This window comes from Anopheles coustani, chromosome 2 (assembly GCF_943734705.1).
Source record: "Anopheles coustani chromosome 2, idAnoCousDA_361_x.2, whole genome shotgun sequence".
NCBI classification, from domain to species: Eukaryota; Metazoa; Arthropoda; class Insecta; order Diptera; family Culicidae; genus Anopheles; species Anopheles coustani.
Genome location: NC_071289.1, coordinates 31,164,462 through 31,185,462, shown reverse-complemented (window position 1 = coordinate 31,185,462; position 21,001 = coordinate 31,164,462). Strand labels below are relative to the sequence as shown.

The 21,001-nt window shown below is 45.1% G+C and overlaps 5 protein-coding genes across 6 annotated transcripts; 3 read left to right on the top strand and 2 right to left on the bottom strand.

Annotated features, from left to right (window-relative positions):
• Nucleotides 1–207: 207 nt before the first annotated feature.
• Nucleotides 208–12,861, top strand: LOC131267408 (glycerophosphocholine phosphodiesterase GPCPD1). 2 transcript variants are annotated; one of them, XM_058270281.1, is made up of 7 exons: nt 208–344; nt 2,943–3,206; nt 8,249–8,595; nt 8,660–9,433; nt 9,606–10,073; nt 10,141–10,287; nt 11,800–12,861. In XM_058270281.1, the coding sequence occupies exons 2-7, from the start codon at nt 2,951–2,953 to the stop codon at nt 11,986–11,988; spliced, it is 2,181 nt and encodes a 726-aa protein (XP_058126264.1). In that variant the 5' UTR covers nt 208–344; nt 2,943–2,950; the 3' UTR covers nt 11,989–12,861. The 2 variants fall into 2 exon arrangements, with proteins under 2 accessions (XP_058126264.1, XP_058126263.1); XM_058270280.1 differs by having other exon boundaries at nt 208–849.
• A 208-nt stretch (nt 12,862–13,069) lies between these two features.
• Nucleotides 13,070–14,266, top strand: LOC131267724 (ribonuclease Oy). Its single transcript, XM_058270664.1, has 2 exons — nt 13,070–13,189; nt 13,267–14,266. The coding sequence occupies exons 1-2, from the start codon at nt 13,116–13,118 to the stop codon at nt 14,135–14,137; spliced, it is 945 nt and encodes a 314-aa protein (XP_058126647.1). The 5' UTR covers nt 13,070–13,115; the 3' UTR covers nt 14,138–14,266.
• LOC131267722 (UBX domain-containing protein 1-B) lies at nt 14,262–15,606 on the bottom strand. Its single transcript, XM_058270663.1, has 3 exons — nt 15,466–15,606; nt 14,817–15,398; nt 14,262–14,741 (listed from the first exon to the last, which is right to left on the bottom strand). Exons 1-3 carry the CDS (start codon nt 15,513–15,515, stop codon nt 14,390–14,392), a joined length of 984 nt encoding a protein of 327 aa, XP_058126646.1. The 5' UTR covers nt 15,516–15,606; the 3' UTR covers nt 14,262–14,389.
• Nucleotides 15,607–15,951: 345 nt separating this feature from the next.
• Nucleotides 15,952–19,005, top strand: LOC131262418 (general vesicular transport factor p115). Its single transcript, XM_058264412.1, has 2 exons — nt 15,952–16,089; nt 16,160–19,005. Exons 1-2 carry the CDS (start codon nt 16,012–16,014, stop codon nt 18,689–18,691), a joined length of 2,610 nt encoding a protein of 869 aa, XP_058120395.1. The 5' UTR covers nt 15,952–16,011; the 3' UTR covers nt 18,692–19,005.
• Nucleotides 19,006–19,075: 70 nt separating this feature from the next.
• On the bottom strand, nt 19,076–20,565 carry LOC131263366 (protein phosphatase 1 regulatory subunit 7). The gene is made up of 6 exons (XM_058265554.1): nt 20,481–20,565; nt 20,216–20,405; nt 20,014–20,142; nt 19,765–19,927; nt 19,392–19,700; nt 19,076–19,321 (listed from the first exon to the last, which is right to left on the bottom strand). The coding sequence occupies exons 1-6, from the start codon at nt 20,494–20,496 to the stop codon at nt 19,148–19,150; spliced, it is 981 nt and encodes a 326-aa protein (XP_058121537.1). The 5' UTR covers nt 20,497–20,565; the 3' UTR covers nt 19,076–19,147.
• Between the last annotated feature and the right edge of the window lie 436 nt (nt 20,566–21,001).

The window sequence follows — 21,001 nt, the reverse complement described above, 5'->3', positions numbered from 1 at the left end:
GTTAACAATTTCAAATTTGTATAATGCAGTGAAATATCGATTAATATGGATTAATAGATAATGTTTTTGAATTTTTACCACAGTAATTGAAACACAATGCCAGGACCAGTGATTGTCACATGGATTTGTCAAAATGCAAGAAATGAAAACACCTGATCCTGCCACTTAGGTGTGACCATTGGTTTGATAGCAGTACTATGATAGCAGTCATTTGTTGTGGACGTACTTAGTCGGAGCTCCACTGCAAGTCCCAGTCAATTTCTGGGCACCAAAGTGGTGTATCCCTAAAGTGTGCGTGGCTTGAACCTTTCTAGCCGTTACTGGGTGTGGTGCTGTGTGTAAAGGTAAACGGCACCGATAATTGTGCTAAGCCTTGCACAACGTACACCGAGAGCTCTGTCCGAGATGTGCTGATTTTTTCACGTTCGTTACAAACACGTCACATCGCTGGGGCAGTGCGTGTATTGGAAAAGGGGTCCCCAATATCCTCAAGTGTAACTGTGCTCACTGATTACAACATTAGTTTCACATCAGTATGGTGAACAACTGCTAGCTGATTCCTTTCTGCCGTAGAAAATCGTCGTCATCGAAGTGTGCTGTTTACTATTTTCGCAGCAGATGAAAAACAAACCCTAGACCAACGGTTTCACTCGCGAAATTCTTTTTCTTTTCCGTCAAAGTTGAGCACACAGCACAAAGAAACAAGAGGTACCGCGTTGTGGTTTCTATCGTAAACATACTTTCTGACCGTTTGTGTCGTCTGCAAACCCGAGCGCAACAGCCACGTTACAATAAACAAAAGATTATCTATAAACGTTTTCCATATCGCTGAAGAAACCTTCCCCAAAGGTAAGTATGCATGCCCGTATATGTGTGTATGTTTTGTGTGGCAATTTTCACCAGTTTCATGCAAATGATCCTTTAAATTATGGTTGCTACGCGAAACCAAGCGTCTATCTATCGATCATAGGTCACAACAATAGCCAACGACTGCCAAGAGTCGTGGAGAACAAACTCAACAAAAACTTCATAAACTCTAATGGCAACCCCGTTCGGAAGCGCTAATTTCGTAACCACCACAAATGCATGGCCTACTGCTTCCTCTTCGAAGGTCGTCAAGACTGTGAATCGCATCAAAAAACCACCTTTCCAGAAATACGTGGCCAAAACTGTTCGTTAGTTGGTGGCAATGAAACACAGAAACGTGACGGAATGTCCTTCAGTGGATTGGAAACTTGTTTTCAAACGAGCAAAACGCAAAATTAGAACTTCAGAGCAGAGTTTGAACAAGAAAACGGTGATCAAAAGCAAAATAAAGCGAGTCATTCTCGCGTTTGTGCGTTAATGTTTTGATGCACATTCACGGTGTGTCATGGTTCGAGCTCCAACCTGCTCCATACCTCCCCCAATGGTCTACTACTACCAAGCCCCATCACGTGACACGTGTCGGGATAGACTGTTTACCTTTCACGCGCCAACGCTGGCACACGATGCTGATCCGCGTCCGTTCGTCGTGCGCCCGATGCATTTCCTGTCTACTGTGGGTATGAGAAACAGAGGGTAAAAACAGCGAAACAAATGCAACCATTTAGACCTGCCAAGAGATTGAACTTTCGGTTGCTGTTATGGTGCATAGTGTATGATATTTTTAGCTGCTCCTTGCTTCGTGACAAGAGAAAAAGGAAATCATAGCATGACGGGGAACGTATATTTTGCCCATTCTACTCGGTACGGAAGAGGCAATCCTATCGGTCAAGTCTTTCAATATCTGGTGATTGTCTTCCGAGCCTTCCCGAGCTTATCTTGCTCGCTATTTGAACGAACACGAATAAGCTAGCCCCGTTGTAATTGCTTATTGATTGTATTTAACTGGCACCGTTCAAACAATCTGCACATATCGCGCCACCTTGCCCTTGGGATATGGTTGCACGAAAGCCACCATCCAGCGCCTAAGGAATTCTTGCGCCACTTGTTTGTTATCAACGCATCTAGAGGAATGCCCTTTGGACGAGCAATTATAGTTGTCTACGCTGATAAGTAAGCGCACGTGATCGGTGCCCACCTGCCGACAAGCTATCAATATTATTGTTACTTCTACTTGAGGTATATGAGCTGTCTCCAAGACGCTCATATCTCTCATGGGAAGAAGATTAAAAAAGTTGGGGCATTCATTTGTTTGGCAAACAACGACTCCCGGAAGCAGACATTTTAATATTTCAAAATTTATCCCGTCATCTAACGTCAGCACGATAGTGATCACCTGTATCACGGGGTCATTGCCCGAGCTGGTGTGTCCGTCTACAGCGCATTAAATTGTTGCCACGATAAGCTTTCTCGTGATCGACTAGTTGAATTCTTCCCTCGAATAAGATGTTCCGTTTTGTCTCCCCAATAGAGCAAGTGTACCAGGGTTTGCCACAGCTAATTCATGTCGAAGCAGGCAATTTATTCAAGCTTCTCATTTCCAAAGTGTTTGAACATTAAAAAAACATTTTTTCTAAGCTATTGCTTTTTGAGCATTGTATTTCAAATAATTGTAAACATTATGTAAATTGTTTTGTAATTGCCAAGGAAAATAGTTCTATCCAGTTTAAGATTTGGAGAAAAATTACTTTTTTTTTGCTAATTCACAACGGCGTATTGTGTATTTCACATTATTGTTTATTTTGTTTTGTAATAAAATTGGATCTAAAAGGTTGATTAGGTTATTTGGATACAGTTCTAATGTGGCAAAAATCCGCTAGTTACAAGTACTAGTATATTTATCCTAAAATATCAGCCATTTTCTCAAGTGTGTATAAACCAGAAGTATGGAAATATAAGTAGAGGTACCTAACAATTTGTCACATAATTAACGATATTCCCATCAAGTGCCATTATATCGTTTGTTCGGTTATTTATAATGTGTGCAATTGAATCCTTTCGATTTGTCTCATCTCCAGAGCACAGAATGCAACGTTGGTGGTTTTTAGAGGAAAATGGTGAGGCCAAAGATTCACCTTCTTCGTCGTCGTCCCACGCTAAGCAGCAGGATCCGACGGGAAAGAAGCAGAAGCAACCAAAACAAGCTGGCGATCGCCGGCACACTTTTCGCGTCCTGGTCACGTACGATCTGCTCAAGGATGAAACCGTTGCCATCAGTGGCAGTTGCGAAACACTCGGCAGCTGGGATCCGCAGCAGTGTGTGCAACTTCATCGGGAAAACGGTAAGGAGCGTATACCGGGGTGGGGACAGGGGATACTGTGGACTACTGAAGCGATTTTATAGAAAACAAATTGTGGTCATCCTTTTTTAAAAGTTGATTTAATTTTTCGACTTACAAATAATCTGAACAAGCTTAGCTTAATTACACGTGTTTCGGTGATAGTAAACGAAAAGAAGTTGAGTTAAACACAGACTATGGCTTAGCTGATGAAGGTTTCGTTAGTAAATCACCAGTAATGCTCCACGAAAGTATGATTTTCTATCCAGTCCAAATATTTGTCCACATTGGTATACACGCCCGGGAGATCTTTCGTGCCGCAAACGCGGGCACCAAAGCTGACCACTCCTACCAGGTACCAGATTTCCGAAACCTCCCGCATAAGCGGTCCACCGGAATCACCGCGGCAGGAGTCGGTACCATTTAGCCCACCGACGCAAAGCTGCTTCTCCGTCAGCGTCACATTGGCCACTTTATAAACCGAGTTACACGCCGTATTGTTCAGTCCGGGCAGTCTTACATGTAGCTGAAGTTCACTTCGAATTGCTGAAAGAAGCAAATGTGAATATATAATGGCTTTACTATGTTGACCAATTTCGTTTTTAAACCGTAAACTCACGAACCTGTTTCCGTTTCCCCCCAACCAGTAACGGTTAAGTTGTGGTCCACAATCGGAAGTTGCTGTATTTCCGTCTCGAGTGGTAAGCAGATTGGCCTCACGAAGCTATTAAACGAAACCTTTTCGGCAAGCTGTAGGATGCAGATGTCGTTCGGACGAGAATTCTGATTCTTATCGTAGTCCGGATGTGGTATGATATCTGAAACAGCGTAGTCGTACCGACAGATTTCCTCGTCCTCAATGTAGGTACAATTCTCTTTGCTACTGGTGTTGAACTCGTTGAATCGGGCGTAAAGACTGAAATCATTAAATCGTGCGATTATTATGTTGAACTTTTCACCAAATAATCTAGATTGTTTCATACTCACAGCTTCCAGTTCGGCCGGTCTACGGTACAGTGCGCCGCAGTTATCACGTATCGTTCGCTGATAAGTGTTCCGCCACATTTGGGCACCGTGCGGTTCCTTCCGACGTCATAGAATAGCAGGGCGGCCCACGGAAATTCCCCTCGCTGTGTAACCTCACCGAGATGGATTCGATCCGAGAAATCATGTTTGCAATGAAAATTTTCAAACTTCGGACAACAAATCTGGCAAGAAAATTAGGAACAGTTAGTTTTAAACCCCGTTCAACACTTTGAAATTTGCACTACTGACGTAAAAAAAAGGTTATCGCTTGCCTTGACCTAGCAAGAACAATGTTAATTATGCCTACCAATGGAAGAGGTCGTTTTCGCCCAGGAACTTTCATTTCACCACACCTCAGCGTGTCCAAGTATTCCGAGTCGTGGTACGAAAAGTCTTTTCGTACGGAAAACTTGTGCACGTAAGAACAGTTTTTCACCGGTACACATGTTCCAAAGGTTCCGTTGGCCGTTTGGCAAACATCACCATTGTTAAGACCTTCGATTGCACTTTCCACTACTAGTGAGGACACGAAAAACGCGAAACAAAAGAACCGCCACATTCTGAACCTTGCGATTTGATGCAGGAGCTTCCTCTGGTGGCTCAACGCGAACAGGCGAAAGTCAACACTGAACGATTATACGCCTACTGTTGCGGTCAGAAACGGGGATCGTCACAATCTTCCAGTTTTGGTGTGGTGTTTGTGTTTTTTCTACTGGCTTGGTGATAATTTATACCGCGATCGTTCGCAGAATGCAGCAATCTGACCAACACGCATCTCATCAGCCGTGGCATGCGAGACTGAAAGATCAGGACGGAGTCTGTGTTTTCCCCCCGAAACGGATGGCGTTGTTGTACCAAGACTTGCTCAAGGAAGGATCGTAAACAGTGAGTTGTGAAGGCGCGATCGCGTCCGAAAGCTGTGTTGGTGGGGCAACCTTGGGGAGGGATTTCCCAAAGATTAAACGGCGCGGTGTTGTATTTTTTTTTACATCACGTCACTTACCATGTCTAAGATGTCTTTTTGAACCGCTTAGGGACAACTGGAAACCGGAACGAAAAACAGCTTGGATCCGCTGCAAGTTCTAGACAATATTTATGTGATTTTTGGGGGCTTTATTTTTCCCCGTTTGCTAACGATGAGTATTGCCGCTACTCGCGCAACTTAGAATTTCGCACGCTGAAGAAACTGGTTTTTGGAGGAGTTTATTAATATGACAGCAATGTGCCACTATCATGATGATCAGCTTATCGATTGAATTAATTAACACAATTAACACCCATCCAAAACTGCTGATCGTTGATTTAGATTTTTGAAAGTTACCCATTTCAGGACATTTGCCACTCGGCAGTGAATGGTATATACCCGTTCCATAAGATCAGGTTTCTGGCTGACCCGTACTCAGCCGGTGTGTCAGTTCCGGCAACCCACGCGCTCAATTTCGCTGGGGTGTTTGACCTCGATTGACGGGCGGGGATAGTAGGTGATTGTTGTACCGGTTTGGTGTCGGCCACGCGCACCATGACATTGAACCACGGCTGTTGCTGATACCCCCGAAACGTGCAGTACCTTGGCGGATATTGTTGATTCTGGTCGCTACCATCGGTTTGCCGTGTGTCATCGCAGTCCGTCTGGTCTGTTAAATAGAATAATGTAGTGCAATGGGTCGCACATGGGTCCTGCATAATGAGCAGTTCATCCTTGATTACCGACAGACAGGAAGCGATGGTGATTGTCCAGTTTTGACCCAATTCCAGAACTGGGGCAAAAGAGGATGTGGATTGTTTAACTGACAATGAATCCTGCTTTTTCATATTTATTGCTGTGTTGACTGACGCGGATAATTTTCTCTACTAATTTTATGGCACGTGCCACGATGCTTTATTTATGAGCACCGCAATATGTTTGCCTTTGCTTGCAAAAACTAAGCCGCTTGGGAAACATTTTTTGGATAATCCAACTAGTGCAAGACGAAAAATTGCGAAAATTGTGAATGCAAAAACAAAACACATTGTAAAATATCAGTTTGCCTCAAGCATGCTTACGGTTTATAGAGAGGTCGTGGACTATGCATGGGTGTGTAAGAGCAGCATCAAACCTTATCGGTCAGCAAAAAGTCAGTGATTTTTTCCGCTAAACTCTCCAATTGGTCACCCTGCCCGAGCCGCTCAAATGGTCGATTGAAATGTATGTAGGCAAGTTGATTCGATTTAACTCGTTACGCCGCACTGAAAGTGCGGGGAATAATGTGATTGTGGCAATAATATTTATAAAATGTGCGCTGAAGTGTCTTCGTGTGCACCATGGAAAGCATCAATCAACGGTGAAACAGGGATGTGCAAATTTGCAGAAAGATCGTGCGCAATCGTAAAAACCCTGCTGCAGGTCCAAGCCATTTTTCGTGATTGTTTTATAGTCGAGTTTAAGAGATTAAAAATATGTGTTTTTGTTTTTGGGTAGTTGGAAATAAGCACACTCGGTGTTATTGTGTATTGTATTGCGTAAGTTTATAAAAATCACCAATAATGCTCCACAAACATCACTTTTTCAATCCAGTCCAAATATCGTACAACGTTGGTGTACACGCCGGGCACATCTGCTGTACCACATTTCCATGCTCCAAAGCTGACAACTCCAACCAGATACCAAACCCCCCGAACTTGTCTCATAAGGGGCCCGCCAGCATCGCCTCGGCATGAATCCGAACTATTTAGACCACCGACGCATAGCTGGTTGTCCGTCACGGTAATGCCGGAAGGCTGATAGGCCGAGTTGCAAGTGTCAATATTCAGACCGCGTAGCTCCACATGCAGCTGTACTGTACTTAGGGATTCTAGAAATAAATCAAATGTAGCTAATAAGTGCATGTGCATTAAGGTGATAGATTCAAATAACTCTTACTCGATTCCGTCTCGCCCCAACCGGTTACAGTAAAGTATTCCTTCACGATGGGAAGCTTCTGTATTTCCGTCTCGAATGGGAGGCAGATGGGTCGAACGTAATCGTTGAACGATACGTCCTTGGCAAGCTTAAGAAAAGCTATGTCGTGTTGATGGTGGGCCAAAGCACCTGTGATGTACTCCGGGTGCGATGTGACCGATTCTACCTCGTAATCATAACGACAAATATTCTCATCTCCGTCAGTGGTACAATTGGATTTGCTTTTCGTGTCAAACTCGTTGAATCGAACGTAAAGCCTGAAGCAGAACAATGTAACAGCTTTTATGTTTAAATATTAACAACACGACTCACTATAATGCTTACAGCTTTCTATTCCTCTGTTCTGTAGCACAGTGAGCAGCCGTTATCACGTATCGCTCGCCAACGAGTGTTCCCCCGCAAAGCGGTGCTGTTCGATTCCTGCCGAACCCGTAAATCAGAAGGGCAGCCCACGGGTGTTCGCCTCGCTGCGTTTCCTCGCCACGGTAGATACGTAGAGCCAGTTTCGGTGCACCACATGTCGCACTATTTCCGAACTTTGGGCAACAAATCTGAGCACGGAAATTAAAAACGAATGTTAGTTAATGTTTGAAAAAAAACCGTGATTTGCAGTCAAAGAACGAACTAAAGTTTAACTTGCCAATGGAGTGTATATTTCTCCACATCTCAACGATTCCAAATATTTCACATCATTTTCGGACATGTTGGTGGAATATTCGAACTTTTTTATCGCGTAAGAGCAATTTTCAATCGACTCGCATGTTCCAGTTTTTCCGTTTGGTGTGTGGCAAGAATCGCCAATTTTTAGCGAATCACTGGAACCGACCAGCAGCGTTGAGACTAGTAGAAAATAGATGAACCACTCCATTACTTGGCAAGCGAACTAATGCCTCACAAACTTCCTTCAGTTTGTTCACGTGATATGGTCACATCTAAGTTTTGCTAAATATTTTCGTTTATTGATAACCTCACCGTGATTACGCTAATCTCATGTGCAATCAATTGTTCCGTGAATCCTGATGTTTTGCACGTTGGTTTAACCATTCCAATAAACTATTCTTTTCCCTATATTGCATTGCAGAAGGTGACAACAACATATGGTGCTTAGTATCGGAACTTCCTCGTGATGTGTCTGTAAAGTATCGTTACCTGATCTGCTCAGTCGATCCAAGCAGCGAAAATGTGCACGTACGTCGTTTCGAGACGCATATCGTGCCCCGGCAGGTTCCGGTGTGCTTGGACGAAGAGGAAACTCTTAGCACCCAGCAGCAGCAGCAGCAGCCAAAGATCGATACGCTGGGTGACATCGATGGAAATATCAAATTGGACAAGGGTTGGCTGACGAGCGAAACAATCTTCCAGTTTAAGTTCTTCGACAATCCTTTTATGCTGAAAGAGCGCGTCAAGAACCGGCTGTTGTATGTGAAGGTACATAAAAAAGCTCCCATTTTCCCCAGGATGAGATGATTCATACTTCTTTTCTTCGCTTCAGATTACACCGATGAACTTACGCATCAATGCGGAATCCCAAAACCTGTCAACGCTGCTTGAAGAGTCGCTCTCGAATGACACGCGCGAGAATGGCATCGAGTCGAGCACGGCCTACTCCTTCATCGAGGTTGCTTCGTTGCACAACCCGAACTCGACGTACGAACAGCAGTCGCAGTTCGGATGCGCTTACTACAAGGATGATTTTCTCTTCTTCAACGTCACTGTTGCCGAACCGGAGAACGTGGCCTACCTGGTCGATCTGTACACCTACAGCTCTCGCTCGAAGGAAGACGAACCACCGTACCATCTCGGCTACCATTACATTCTACCAAACTTTCTGAAAAAGTCCGAGGGCATCCTGGAGCTGCCGGTGACGTGCGCTAGCAAGCACCGACCGCTCGGTATGATGCGCATTGAGTACCTGAAGGTAACGCCGCTCCTGCCCACCCGATGCACTTTGGAGCGGTCCTACATACGCTACTGGAACAAGCGCTGGACGGGGCTGGACGTAGGCCACCGTGGGTCCGGCACGAGCTTCAAGGCGAGCGATGGTAACGTGATCCGCGAGAATACGATCGCGTCGCTGAAGAAAGCGGTCGCACACGGGGCAGACATGGTGGAGTTCGATGTGCAGCTGAGCAAGGATCTGGTTCCGGTGATCTACCATGATTTCGACATCTACGTTTCGCTGAAGCGAAAAACCACGTTCGAGACGAACGACATGCTGGAGCTGCCGATGCGCGAACTAACCCTCGAGCAACTCAGGACCCTAAAGGTAAATGTGGCATCGTTTGTCCTCTTTACACCGTCAGTAATTGTAATGAGAATTTGGTCAATTTTTTGGCCCGGTTTTTCAAAACGAAAGCAATCATCCAGAAATTCATACAACAATTAGGACCTTGCATGGCCGAATGTAACATTCTTGAATATCCCCCGCTTGACTACAGGTTTACCATGTCGTAGAGGGTCGAAACCGGGAGGCTAGATTCTTCGACGATGACCTCGTTGAACACCAACCATTTCCACAGTTGGTGGAGGCACTCAACCAGATCGATCCGCACTGTGGCTTCAACATCGAGGTCAAGTGGTCGCAGAAGCTGAAGAACGGTCGGATGGAATCGGAGCTGACGTTCGATTCGAACCTGTACGTCGACTGCATACTACGCGTTGTGTTGGAGCACGCCGCCGATCGGCGGATCGTGTTCTCGTGCTTCGATGCGGACATCTGTACGATGCTGCGCCTGAAGCAAAACCTCTACCCGGTGATGTTCCTCACGCTCGGCGTTACCAGCCGGTACCCGAGCTACCACGATCCACGCTGCAACTCGATCGAGATGGCGGTCAGGAATGCGTGCGCCACGGAGCTACTCGGAATTGTGGCGCATACGGAGGATTTGTTGCGGGATCAGACTCAAGTGAGTAAAAACTATTCCCCGAGCACAGAGTTGGTGTCTTAAAGATTGCAATCGTCCATTCCAATAGGTAAATCTGGCCACGGAGAAGGGTCTGATCATCTTCTGCTGGGGTGACGACAATAACTGCAAGGACACGATCAAGCATTTAAAAAGCCTGGGCATCCACGCCATCATCTACGATAAAATGGACATTTATTCAGACAAGGCGGTGAAGGTAAGTGCGGGAGTGAGCATTCCATATGCAACCAAGCTAATTTTTCTGGATGCACCGCTAGAATTCGATCAACTCATTTTGATGCTTTCCTTTCAATGAGCGCATTCTTTATTCTGTTAAATGTTATCCGTGTTTTTGTTTTGATATTTGTTTTGTTAAACGTGAAAATTTAATTCAAATTCATTTATTTTATTCTTCCAAAAAAGATGGAATTTTACACTCTCCGTTTTCCGTTTTTATGTTAAAAACATTATTATTATTCATTATTGATTTATTTCATGATTGCTTCATGATTATTATCTCACATCTTGTTGTAAATAATTTCGAAGACACATATCACACAGACCATTTGAAATGCCAATTCTTGCCATTGAATACTACAACGCAATGTCACCCAGATTTTCATTCTATGGTTTTCATTTCTGTTCAATCGTATGAACTGCCTTGCGCCGAGCCTGTTCTCCGTCACCGATCACACAACGCTTGTGTTTTGTTTGATCAAGTCTACACTACTACTCCGTCTGCTTATGGTTTATAATCTTTTTCACGCGTTTGGACATTTGATTTCTTGGTCCTTTCATTCGCTGTATATCCGTACCGCCTGATGCTGCTCTATCTTCATCATGTTCGAGCTTTTCATCACCGCAACAAACCGGCCGAACCCAGCCCATTGGTTTCGTTTCCATCAATGTGTGTGCGTGTGTGCTTGTGTGAAAGCATTTGTGGGTATTGTTTTGGGTAATTGTCCTGCGTGTACATGTACTTTTCTTCTTTTTTCTCTCTCTCCTAACGCAATGTCATTCCAGGTGGAGGAGGGTAGTAATGTTAATGGTGATGACAACGGTGCTGCTGTTGAGCAACAGCCCGATCAAGGGGAATTTACTAGACGTAAAAATTCACACCGTGAAATGTGTTAGATAAATTTGTCAACAAACAAAAATACCAGCCCGAAATACCCCTCACCCCCGAGACCACCCCCATATGTTCTGTATCCTATGCGCGCTATTGTTGTGGGATGTGTTCTGTTTCATCGGTTTGTGGATATTACGTGAATTGTCTAGTGCGCTAGTGAATCGTCCTTATCATTGTGCAACGTTTCCTATCAGATCGCAATGTCTGTTTCTAGTTCTGTTCCAACAACGTGCGGTGTTTGTTATATTCTTCACCTGGGAGTGTGTCTAAAACACTAGGATTACTATTTTCATTGTAAGAATGATGAAATGCTTTTCATATTTTTGAATGTAGTGCAGGTTTTAGTTGACGAGGACAATCGTTCAATTTCACAGTGTACAAGTTGATGTTATGTTTAACGTTATCAATTTTGTGGCAGATATTCCAAAAAATCCTACAAAATTAATTTTCAAATAATTTAGATGGGTAATAGACGGTAGTACAAATTTATTTAAAAAGAAAGCAAATATTATATACCTGTTTTCGAATGCACCATTTATTTGTATCAATTTTCATATTTAATTATAATTAATCATCGCATTATCCGTTTCCGTTTGGCAGGAAAGTGTATTTCTGGTCGGGGCTCGGGAATCTCAAGCCGCACTGCTGCAACAGATCGACATCGAGAACCGGTACGAGCAAACGAATCAGCACGAGTTCATGAACGAAAAGCAAACGGGGCGCAGTCTAGAGGACGCTGCCGCTATGCCTGCCGGATCTTCAGCCCTTTCCACTACGCCATCGATTTGAGCGTTACTGGTGTCCGGTCGTTACGGAATTACGCGATGACGTGAAAATGAGATTGGGGAAATGCTTCCGTTTTTCACGTGTTTTATGATACGATGGATGGAGGCGCCAGTGTTTTTTTTGTTTTATTCAATTTAAATTTCTAGTAGATCGGCAGAATAAATTATTGCTGGTGATAAGGATTGCGTATAAGGAAGCTATTGTAATAATAATTGCGGGTAAAATATGGAAAAACGGCAATAATAGACCCGTGTGAAAAAATGGTATTTCGAATTTATTAACTACCAAATGATCGAGTGCCGTGTAGTTATAGAGGCTTAAAAGAAAAACAACAAGAATAGGACAACAACAAAATAGGATCTTTAAACATTAGGACAATTTTTTGTTTTGCCGTTTTGAATAATCAATGCAATGATCACACTTTGCCTAAATCACGATAATTATATAACGCGGGATCACGATATAGAAGAATTTCTTGGAATCTAAAAACATCTATCGGTTGCAATGAGAGCTAAATATGAGATAGTAATTGGGTCTTTATGCAATAATTCCTCTTAAGCCTCAACGCCAGACTACAATAAAATATAATGGTTCCGTGCAAGCAAATATTTACAATAGAATGGATCGTTTACAAAATAGCATATTAAACGCGTTTACCTCTGGCTGAACGGCGAATTGACCACGCGTCAGTTGTTGATTGTGAATTGTTGAGTGTTAGACCTTGTTTTACTCTACTGTTAAAGGTAAAAAAAGATGGGATAGATATTTTCCACTTTCAATCAAATCTTCAATGAGGCTTCGTTTTTAAATATGCTTTACTGTTTTTGTACTGTTTGATGAATAATTTCATTGACCAAATAAATTACAATACTCACTAAGAAATGTAATTAGTAGATGTATTCAAAAAAATGATCCAACTTTTATTTACAAAATAAACTCCCCATCGTAACGATCTTTTCGGGCGACTCGAAAGTACCCTTCAGGAACGTGGGTTGAGCTGCCATATTGCATTTTTTTTGTTTTGGTTTACGGCACCAGTTCTATTTACGAACAAAGAGCCCATCGATAGCGTAGATCGACGTAGTGTCGCTATAACAACGATCGCTGATCAAGCAGTTGTTGAATCAAATATGCCCCTTAACTTGTGGAACGTGGGTTTTCTCTTTGCTCTTTTCGTTCAACTGTGCGTTGGCGCCCCGAATGGGTAAGAACTATTATACAACGGAAAATAAGGCTCCGATTCGAGGGTAAAATGTTTTAATACGATCGTTCACCACGTAGATCGCCATACGATAGTGCAGATTTTAGTGAAATCTCAAATTCAATTCGTATCGATGAAGTACCCGAGTTCGATCTTCTCATCTACACACAGCGCTGGCCCATAACGGCCTGCTACGAATGGCGTGAGCATAATAAAGACCACATTTGCGGCCTCCCGGATCCCGAAACCAGCTGGACAATACACGGCATCTGGCCGACCAAGCTAAACACTGTTGGGCCAGCCTTCTGCGATAAATCTGCCGTGTTCAATGTGTCGCAGCTGAGCGCGATCGAGCAGCAGCTCGAGCAGCACTGGATCAACGTTGAGAAGAACAAACCAACGGATTCTCTGTGGGAACACGAGTGGCTCAAGCATGGCACTTGTGCCGCACAAGTCGTTGAACAGTTGAACACTGAAGCCAAATACTTTGGCCAGGGTCTCGCCTGGTTGGAGCAGTACTCGGTCGGAGCGGCATTCGCCGCGAGTTCCGCGATCAAGCCGGGCTATAACTACAGTCTCACGGCGATGAACAAAGCCCTGTACGATTACTATGGGAAGGATCTGGCAATCGAGTGCTACCACGATTCGAAGACTCATCTACAGTTCCTGAACGAGGTTCGCATCTGTTTCGACAAGCTCCTGCAGCTGACCGATTGCGATGGAATAGTGGGATTGGAACGGATCGCATTACCGAGCTCGCGTGTCGCTACGGTTATTAGCAACTGCAACGTCGGCAAACCGATTTTCTATCCTGCGATGGTACCCGAGAAGCCGCAGAGTGGGGACGTGGCTCCGGAAAAGCTTTTCCAAATGCTTTACGAAGTGTCCAACACACAGAACGGCGAAGGTGCAAAAGAATCTTATGAGTTTGTTGAAGTAATCTTCGCTTGAACACGTTTGCATAATTATAAGGTTCTACTAGAATAAAATGATTTCCTAAATTTCATCTGTTCACGATTGCGCATTCGGTGCATAAATTGTAGAAAAATAGAAAGAATAAAAACGAATTCACAAATAATTGTCACCAACTCCGGCATTCAGATAGCCCGTTTCTTTATATCGCAATAGATCACAAATAGGCCGAAACGAACCGAGAATTCATCGATACATTTAAAATGCTAGCAGCTCGCCGACGGAATAGATCTAGGGGGCCTTCGTGACGATCAGTACGGCGTTCGGTACCAGACCCAACTTGTCCAGTGGCATATCGTACTCCTCGTCAGTGAACACTCGCTTTGGAAAGTTAGTCATCAGTCCGAAGGCTGTGTCGGGCGACTCCATCTTGAGCTGCACAAACAGTCGCACGGCTGCAAGCTGCTCGCCGGCTTGGAACGTTTGCACCATCTGACTGCCGTCCATCATTCGCAGGGCAATCTTTGCGGTGGTGTAACTTTTTGTCTCCGTAGCTGGTTTGGGAGTGGGTGGGGTCGTGGACGAGGGAGTTGCTACTGGCGGTGGGGCAGTGGTTGACGTTGGTGAGACGGCAGTAGTCTCTCTGTAAAACGAAAAAGTAAAACATCCAGCTTGATTAGCAATTGAAGAAACAAACACAATAGATTCCCCAAATTACCCTCCATCTTTCGCCTTTCTGGCCGCCCGATCGGATTCAATCTGTGCCCGCACTCGGTCACGGGCCTGTTGCGTTTCCAGCTTCTCCCTCCTGCGCTGGTCCATCAGTTTCTTCATCTCCTGCTCCTCCATCCGGCGCTTGGCTTCGAGCATATCCTTGCCCGACTTGATGCGCAGTCGTTCCCGCTCCATCGCTTCTTTCTTTTCGTTTTCCTCTCGCTCCTGTCGCTTGCGGCGCATCTTGTCCTCCAGCAGGGCCAGCTGTGCCTTCTTTTCCTCCTCGGTTAGCGGCTTCTTCTCTTCGGTAGATTCCGAAAAGCTACCGTGCTGTGTTTTTGCCGCATGGAATTCTACCTCTTCCTGAGATTTGAACAGCTTACCACACTCGTCACATTTGAGCGACTTTGCCACGGGCGTATCCTCCGTTGTGCTGCTCGATGATTCGGGTGCCGATTCCCCGCCAGCGGATGGGTTATTTCCCTCGGCCCCCGATGCCGGTGGCAGAGGTTCGTCGGCGTGAGCTAGGAGCCATTCCATGGCCTGCTCGACACCTTTATGGTTAGTCACTTCCAGTGCCCGTTCCCTGTAAAACGAAAAGATTATTATAAATGTACGGTTTAATTTGGACACTGCTCGGGGACGGTTCTTACGCTTTCTCCTTGGGAAACCCCATGTCCATGAGCGTTTGAATATCAGACATAGCTAATTGGTAAAGACGGTTCGGGTTTGCACGCAAAAATCGAAGTAAGATATCCTTTCTACAGTCTTGATTATGGACAGTTTTTTTTCTAAAGTTCATCAAAACACCGCAGCTACACGTCAGATTGACAAATTGATTAAAAGGAATGTCAGGATGTTTAATTTGTGGATCTACAACCAATGAGCTTAATTTAATTTCGTTTCTAAGTGTGTATAGTTAAGTATATTAATTTTAAAAATTCTACACGAAATTACGGTACATGAACGGTGGTAGACAGCAGCTTTTTGTATTGTAGAAAGTGCAAAACTCTCGTTTTTGAAAGCAAATTTGACAAGAGCCTTACTAAACTGTCAAGACCGCGCCAAGACACAACAAATCGACACGGAAAATATTGACGTGTAACATTTCGGAAAGTGTACAGATGAAAAACTAGTGCTGCAGAAGCTAAGGGCCATCGTTCGCCGTCGAGGAAATTGATTGCACTCCCGTCGCCAGCATGAATTTCCTCAAAAGTGGATTACAGACCGTGCTCGGTGCTCAACAGGCCAATCAGGCTCCCAGCGGCGCCGAAACGGTAGGTTTGTCTAACCGTGATGCATTGCATTGGAACGAATATGACTCTAACTGTCTGGTGGACATTTTAGGTGGAGCTGCTGGTGGAACGGGTAACGTCTTCCACTCTACTGGATGACCGCCGTGATGCCTGTAGGGCGTTGAAAGCCCTTTCGAAAAAGTATCGCATCGAGGTTGGCATTGGCATGAACGCGATGATGCAGGTGCTGGAGACGGACCGATCGGACTGTGAGATTATCGGCTACTGTCTCGATACCCTGTGCCATGTAACTTCGCCGGAGCAGTTCGAAGAGGAAGAAGACAACCCAAACGTAACGGCTAACATTGGCGAGCAGTTCACGGAGATATTCATTAAAAACTCGGATAACGTCTGCCTGGTCCTGAGCTGCCTGGAGGAGTACGATTTCCGGGTCCGTTGGGCTGCCATCAAGCTGCTGACAAACCTGCTCGCAAATCGACCGAAAGAGATACAGGAAATTGTGCTCGTCAGCCCAATGGGTGTGTCGAAGATGATGGACCTTCTTATCGACAGCCGGGAAGTGATTCGAAACGATGCGCTGCTGCTCATGATTCAGATGACGAAAGGCAATGGTAACATTCAGAAAATTGTTGCCTTTGAGAATGCCTTCGATCGCCTGTTAGACGTGATCAAAGAGGAAGGTTGCTCTGACGGTGGAATCGTGGTGGAAGATTGTCTCATACTGATGCTAAACCTGCTGAAAAACAATCCAAGCAACCAGCAGTTTTTCAAAGAAGGCTCCTACATTCAACGGCTAGCTCCAATGCTTGAGCTTGCTCCCGAGCAGGACCAAACGGGCATGAGTCCGCAAAAAGTGTCCAATCTCCACTGCATGTTACAGGTCGTCCGAGCGCTAGTCTGTCCCAGCAATCCGCAACAGGTCATCGGCTCGTGCCAGAAGGCTATCCGCAGTTCCGGGCTGCTTGCAGCAATCTGTAACATCATCATGACCAGCGGTGTTCCGCCGGATTTGCTAATCGAGACCATCAACACCATCGCGGAAGTGATCCGGGGCGACAGCCAAAACCAGGACTACTTTAATTCCGTCATTGCACCGTGCGATCAACCACTTTCGGCCATCGTACTCCTGCTGATGTCTATGGTGAACGAAAAACAACCCCTTTCGCTACGCTGTGCCGTGCTTTACTGCTTCCAGAGCTATCTCTACCGGAACGAAGGTGGACAGAGTGCACTTGTTAAGACACTGCTGCAATCTTCTGAGCAGACGACTACCATCACTAGCGGGCAACTGCTCTGCCGCAGTCTATTCAGCACCGATCCGCTATCGAACTGGTTTGCGGCCGTTTCCTTAAGTCACGCGCTGCTAGAAAATCCGGCCCAAAAGGAGCAACTTCTTCGTGTGGTGCTGGCAACCTCGCACGCTAGCAAACCGGTCTCTTTGCTGGAGCAATGCACGCAGCTCCTGCAGCAGTCAACCGGCAAGTTCCAGAGCAAGGTGGGACTACTGATGCTCTTGTCCGTGTGGCTCAGCCACAGCCAGCTGGCGGTTCGAACATTCCTCTCCATCCCGGGCACGATTGCGTACCTGACGGGACAAATTTCAGCCAACGAACATGGAGACAACGAGTATCTCATGCAGGGTCTCTGCGCCTTCCTGATGGGTTTGTGCATACAGTTTAACGACAACAGCGTGCAGGAACACCAGCGCGAGTTCCTCTGCCAGCTGCTGATCAAACGTATCGGGTTGGACACGTACAACAAGAAGCTGGGCGAAGTGTCTAAGCATGAATGTTACAGCAGGTCGGCGAAGCAGCCCCAAATTCGAGTCACGTCCAACGCCTCCGAGCTGCTGTTGGATTATGAGTTTTGCCGCCTCTTTAAGTCGCTCGAAGCGCTCGTTACCAAAACGGTCAACGGGTTCAACGCCGGTGGAGAGAACATCACCGAGCTGACGCTCAGCCAGGAGGCTTCCGGGTTGGTCGGTCAGTACAAGGACATCATACGCGAACAGGACGCTCGACTGCAGGCACTGCAGCAGCAGCTAGCCGGAGCCGAAGCGAGAATTCGGGAACTGACGCAAGCACTCGAACAATCTCAGGCGAGCAACGGACAACTCCAAGATCAAAACATTTTGCTGAAGGCACAGCTGCAAGCGGCATCTGATTTGCGCCAGCAGCACCCAACAACAAACGCCACGATATCGTCGGCGTCGTCTCCACTGCACGTGTTGAGCACGCGCGATGAACACCATGAAGATCTCGAGAGGCGCCTTGCGATGCTAACGGTTGAGCAGCAAACGGACCGGTCGAGGCTGTCCTACTACGAAACGGAAAACAGCCGATTGCTCGGTGAACTGGAGCAACTACGAACACGGGTCAGTGCGGCCGAAGGTCGAGCAAACGAAACGGGTGGCGATCTCGAGAAGGTCCGCAAGGATCAAGAAGATCTGTTGGAACTGCTCACCGATCAAGAGAGCAAGCTCCAACGCTATCGGATGGAATTGAAGCGGGTCACCGGCAAGTCTTTCGATGAGGATGATGACGAGGAGGAAGAGGAGGATGAAAGGGCAAGTAACGGAACGAACGGAACGCAGGGAAACAAAACGTCAGCTTTCGTTTGTTAACACGTTCAGTTGGACATAACGTTTCATAATAAATAACCAACGACGAACCGCCAGAGAATGTAGCATAGGTTTTGCTTTGTTGCTGTTTTCCGTATTATTATAAATCAACACAATATACCATTGCCAATAAACCTAGTTCATAAAACAAGGAACGTTCTTGACAAAACTTAACGTGTTACATCACATTGGGCATGATATCAATAGGCTCAATTTCGATGTTCTTTTGAGCTTCCCTTAGTCAATAAAGTGCAAATCATTCCATTGTGTTTCGAAGCAAATAAAATTGCAATAGAATGTCTTATTTGTTCAGTGGAGATACATTTCTTTAACGTGTTTCAAATTCTTTCTTTTTTGTCTAAACTCCCAGTAAACACAAAAGCCGTGAGCGATGTCGTTCGTATTCTCATATGTTCTTATTGTTATTCATTCAAATATTTTATTTAAAAAATAGTAAACCTAACGACAGAGCGTGGCATCAATCTTTTGCAGCCAAGGCACCGCCAGCTTCAGCTTTCTCCGATAGTTGACATCGCTGGCTACCGGATTGCGCTCCAAGTACACCGTTGCCAGACTTTTATTGTTAGCCAGCTTGTCTACGCAAGCCCAATCCGACACGCTGTTATCGTTCATCTGGTAAAAAACACATCTTTTGGTTAGTGTAATCCGTGAAAGAGATGATAGTTCTTACACGTGCACTTACCCAGAACTCTTCCAGCGCACCCAGATGCTCGATATTTTCGATGCGCTGCACGCGATTCTTCGCCAGATCGAGCGTTTCCAACAGCGTGTTATGGTCTACATTTTCAATCTTCTCAATGCCATTCTCCGAAAGGTACAGCTCGGTAAGGTTCACCAGCTGGTCCAGGTTCTCGATCTTCGTTAACCGGTTGCACTGCAGACTGAGGCACTCGAGCTTGACCAGCTTATCGAGGTTTTGGATTTTCGTTATCTTATTCTTGCCCAAATAGAGATGGGTCAAGTTGGTTAGATTATCGAGGTTTTCAATTTTCTGTGAAAAAAAGAACAAGAATTATTACTTACAAATTTTTGAGAGATTTGAATTCAACACCTACCCTGATTTTATTATCACCCAACTCGAGCATCGTAAGGCTTGTGAAGTGGTCCAAATTTTCAATGAGTGATATGCGATTGGCGCAAAGAAACAACTTTCGCAGGTTGGTCAACGCGGAGAGGTTTTTAATCTCCTGCAACCGATTAAAGCTGACATCCAACATTCTTTATAGAGCAATTGGAAAACGTAAAGTATTATTAGAAAATGTATGATATTACAGTGGGCCAGAATAGTAACATTTAAAACTTACTCCAAATTAACCAGTTGATCCAGGTTTTCCAGCTCCGTTATTTGATTGTCGTACAATTCCAGTTCGATCAGCGAGGTAAGATGATCGAGATTTTCGATTTTCTTAATCAAATTCCATCGCAAATATAACCTGAAATGCACATTGGGGAATACCCAGGTTACACCATTCATTATGACTCACCGCGGTTCACTTCTCCGCTTACCTTTCCAGTCTAGTTAGTGGTTCCAGGTTTTCAATCTTCGCAATCCGGCCATGGTTTAAGTCGACCTCGGTCGTCTCAGGGTCGATTGTAATTACATCTTCCATCTTTACGATCTCATTCTCGGGCACCACTCCGGCACCCGGAGGACGTTCTTCTTCCTCGACCGTGGGAGAATCGGCACGCTGTTGTTCTTTAATGCATATAGTGAGGAAACAATGTTAATGGCTGATGCAGTGCACGGTTTACAATCAAAAATGGTCCTTACCTTCATTCGAACTCATGTTTTGTGAATAATATAGTTGCCTTAGTGAACCAATAATATTCGCGTTTTTTACAGATGAGGCTTTCAAGAGGCGGCACCGCAGGAGAAGCACGTAGGGGTGGCTGGGGTAATACGCACCCCTGGGGCAATACGCACCCTTTCAAATTTCCCTTGAAAAACGAGTTTTGGACGCGTAAAAAGTAGTCACCCTGTAAGATCAAACTAAAATATGGTCACCCTGTGAGTTTGATACCTCTACATCAACAGAAACGCGAAATAAACGCAAAACAAAATCATTCTCAGCTCAGACAGTTTTTGTTATAATGTGACGTACCATTCCGCTAAGGAATATTAAGTGCAAAAACCGATATTTGCCCACGAGGAATACGAAATTTAGTGAATTGAGAATCAGTGCTTGAGACTGTTCATGAAAATTTCGGGAAGTATGCAGATTTACTCATATTTTAGTTGAAAATGTGTTCAACTATGAATGGGGGCAATATGCACCCAGTATGTCGGGGTAA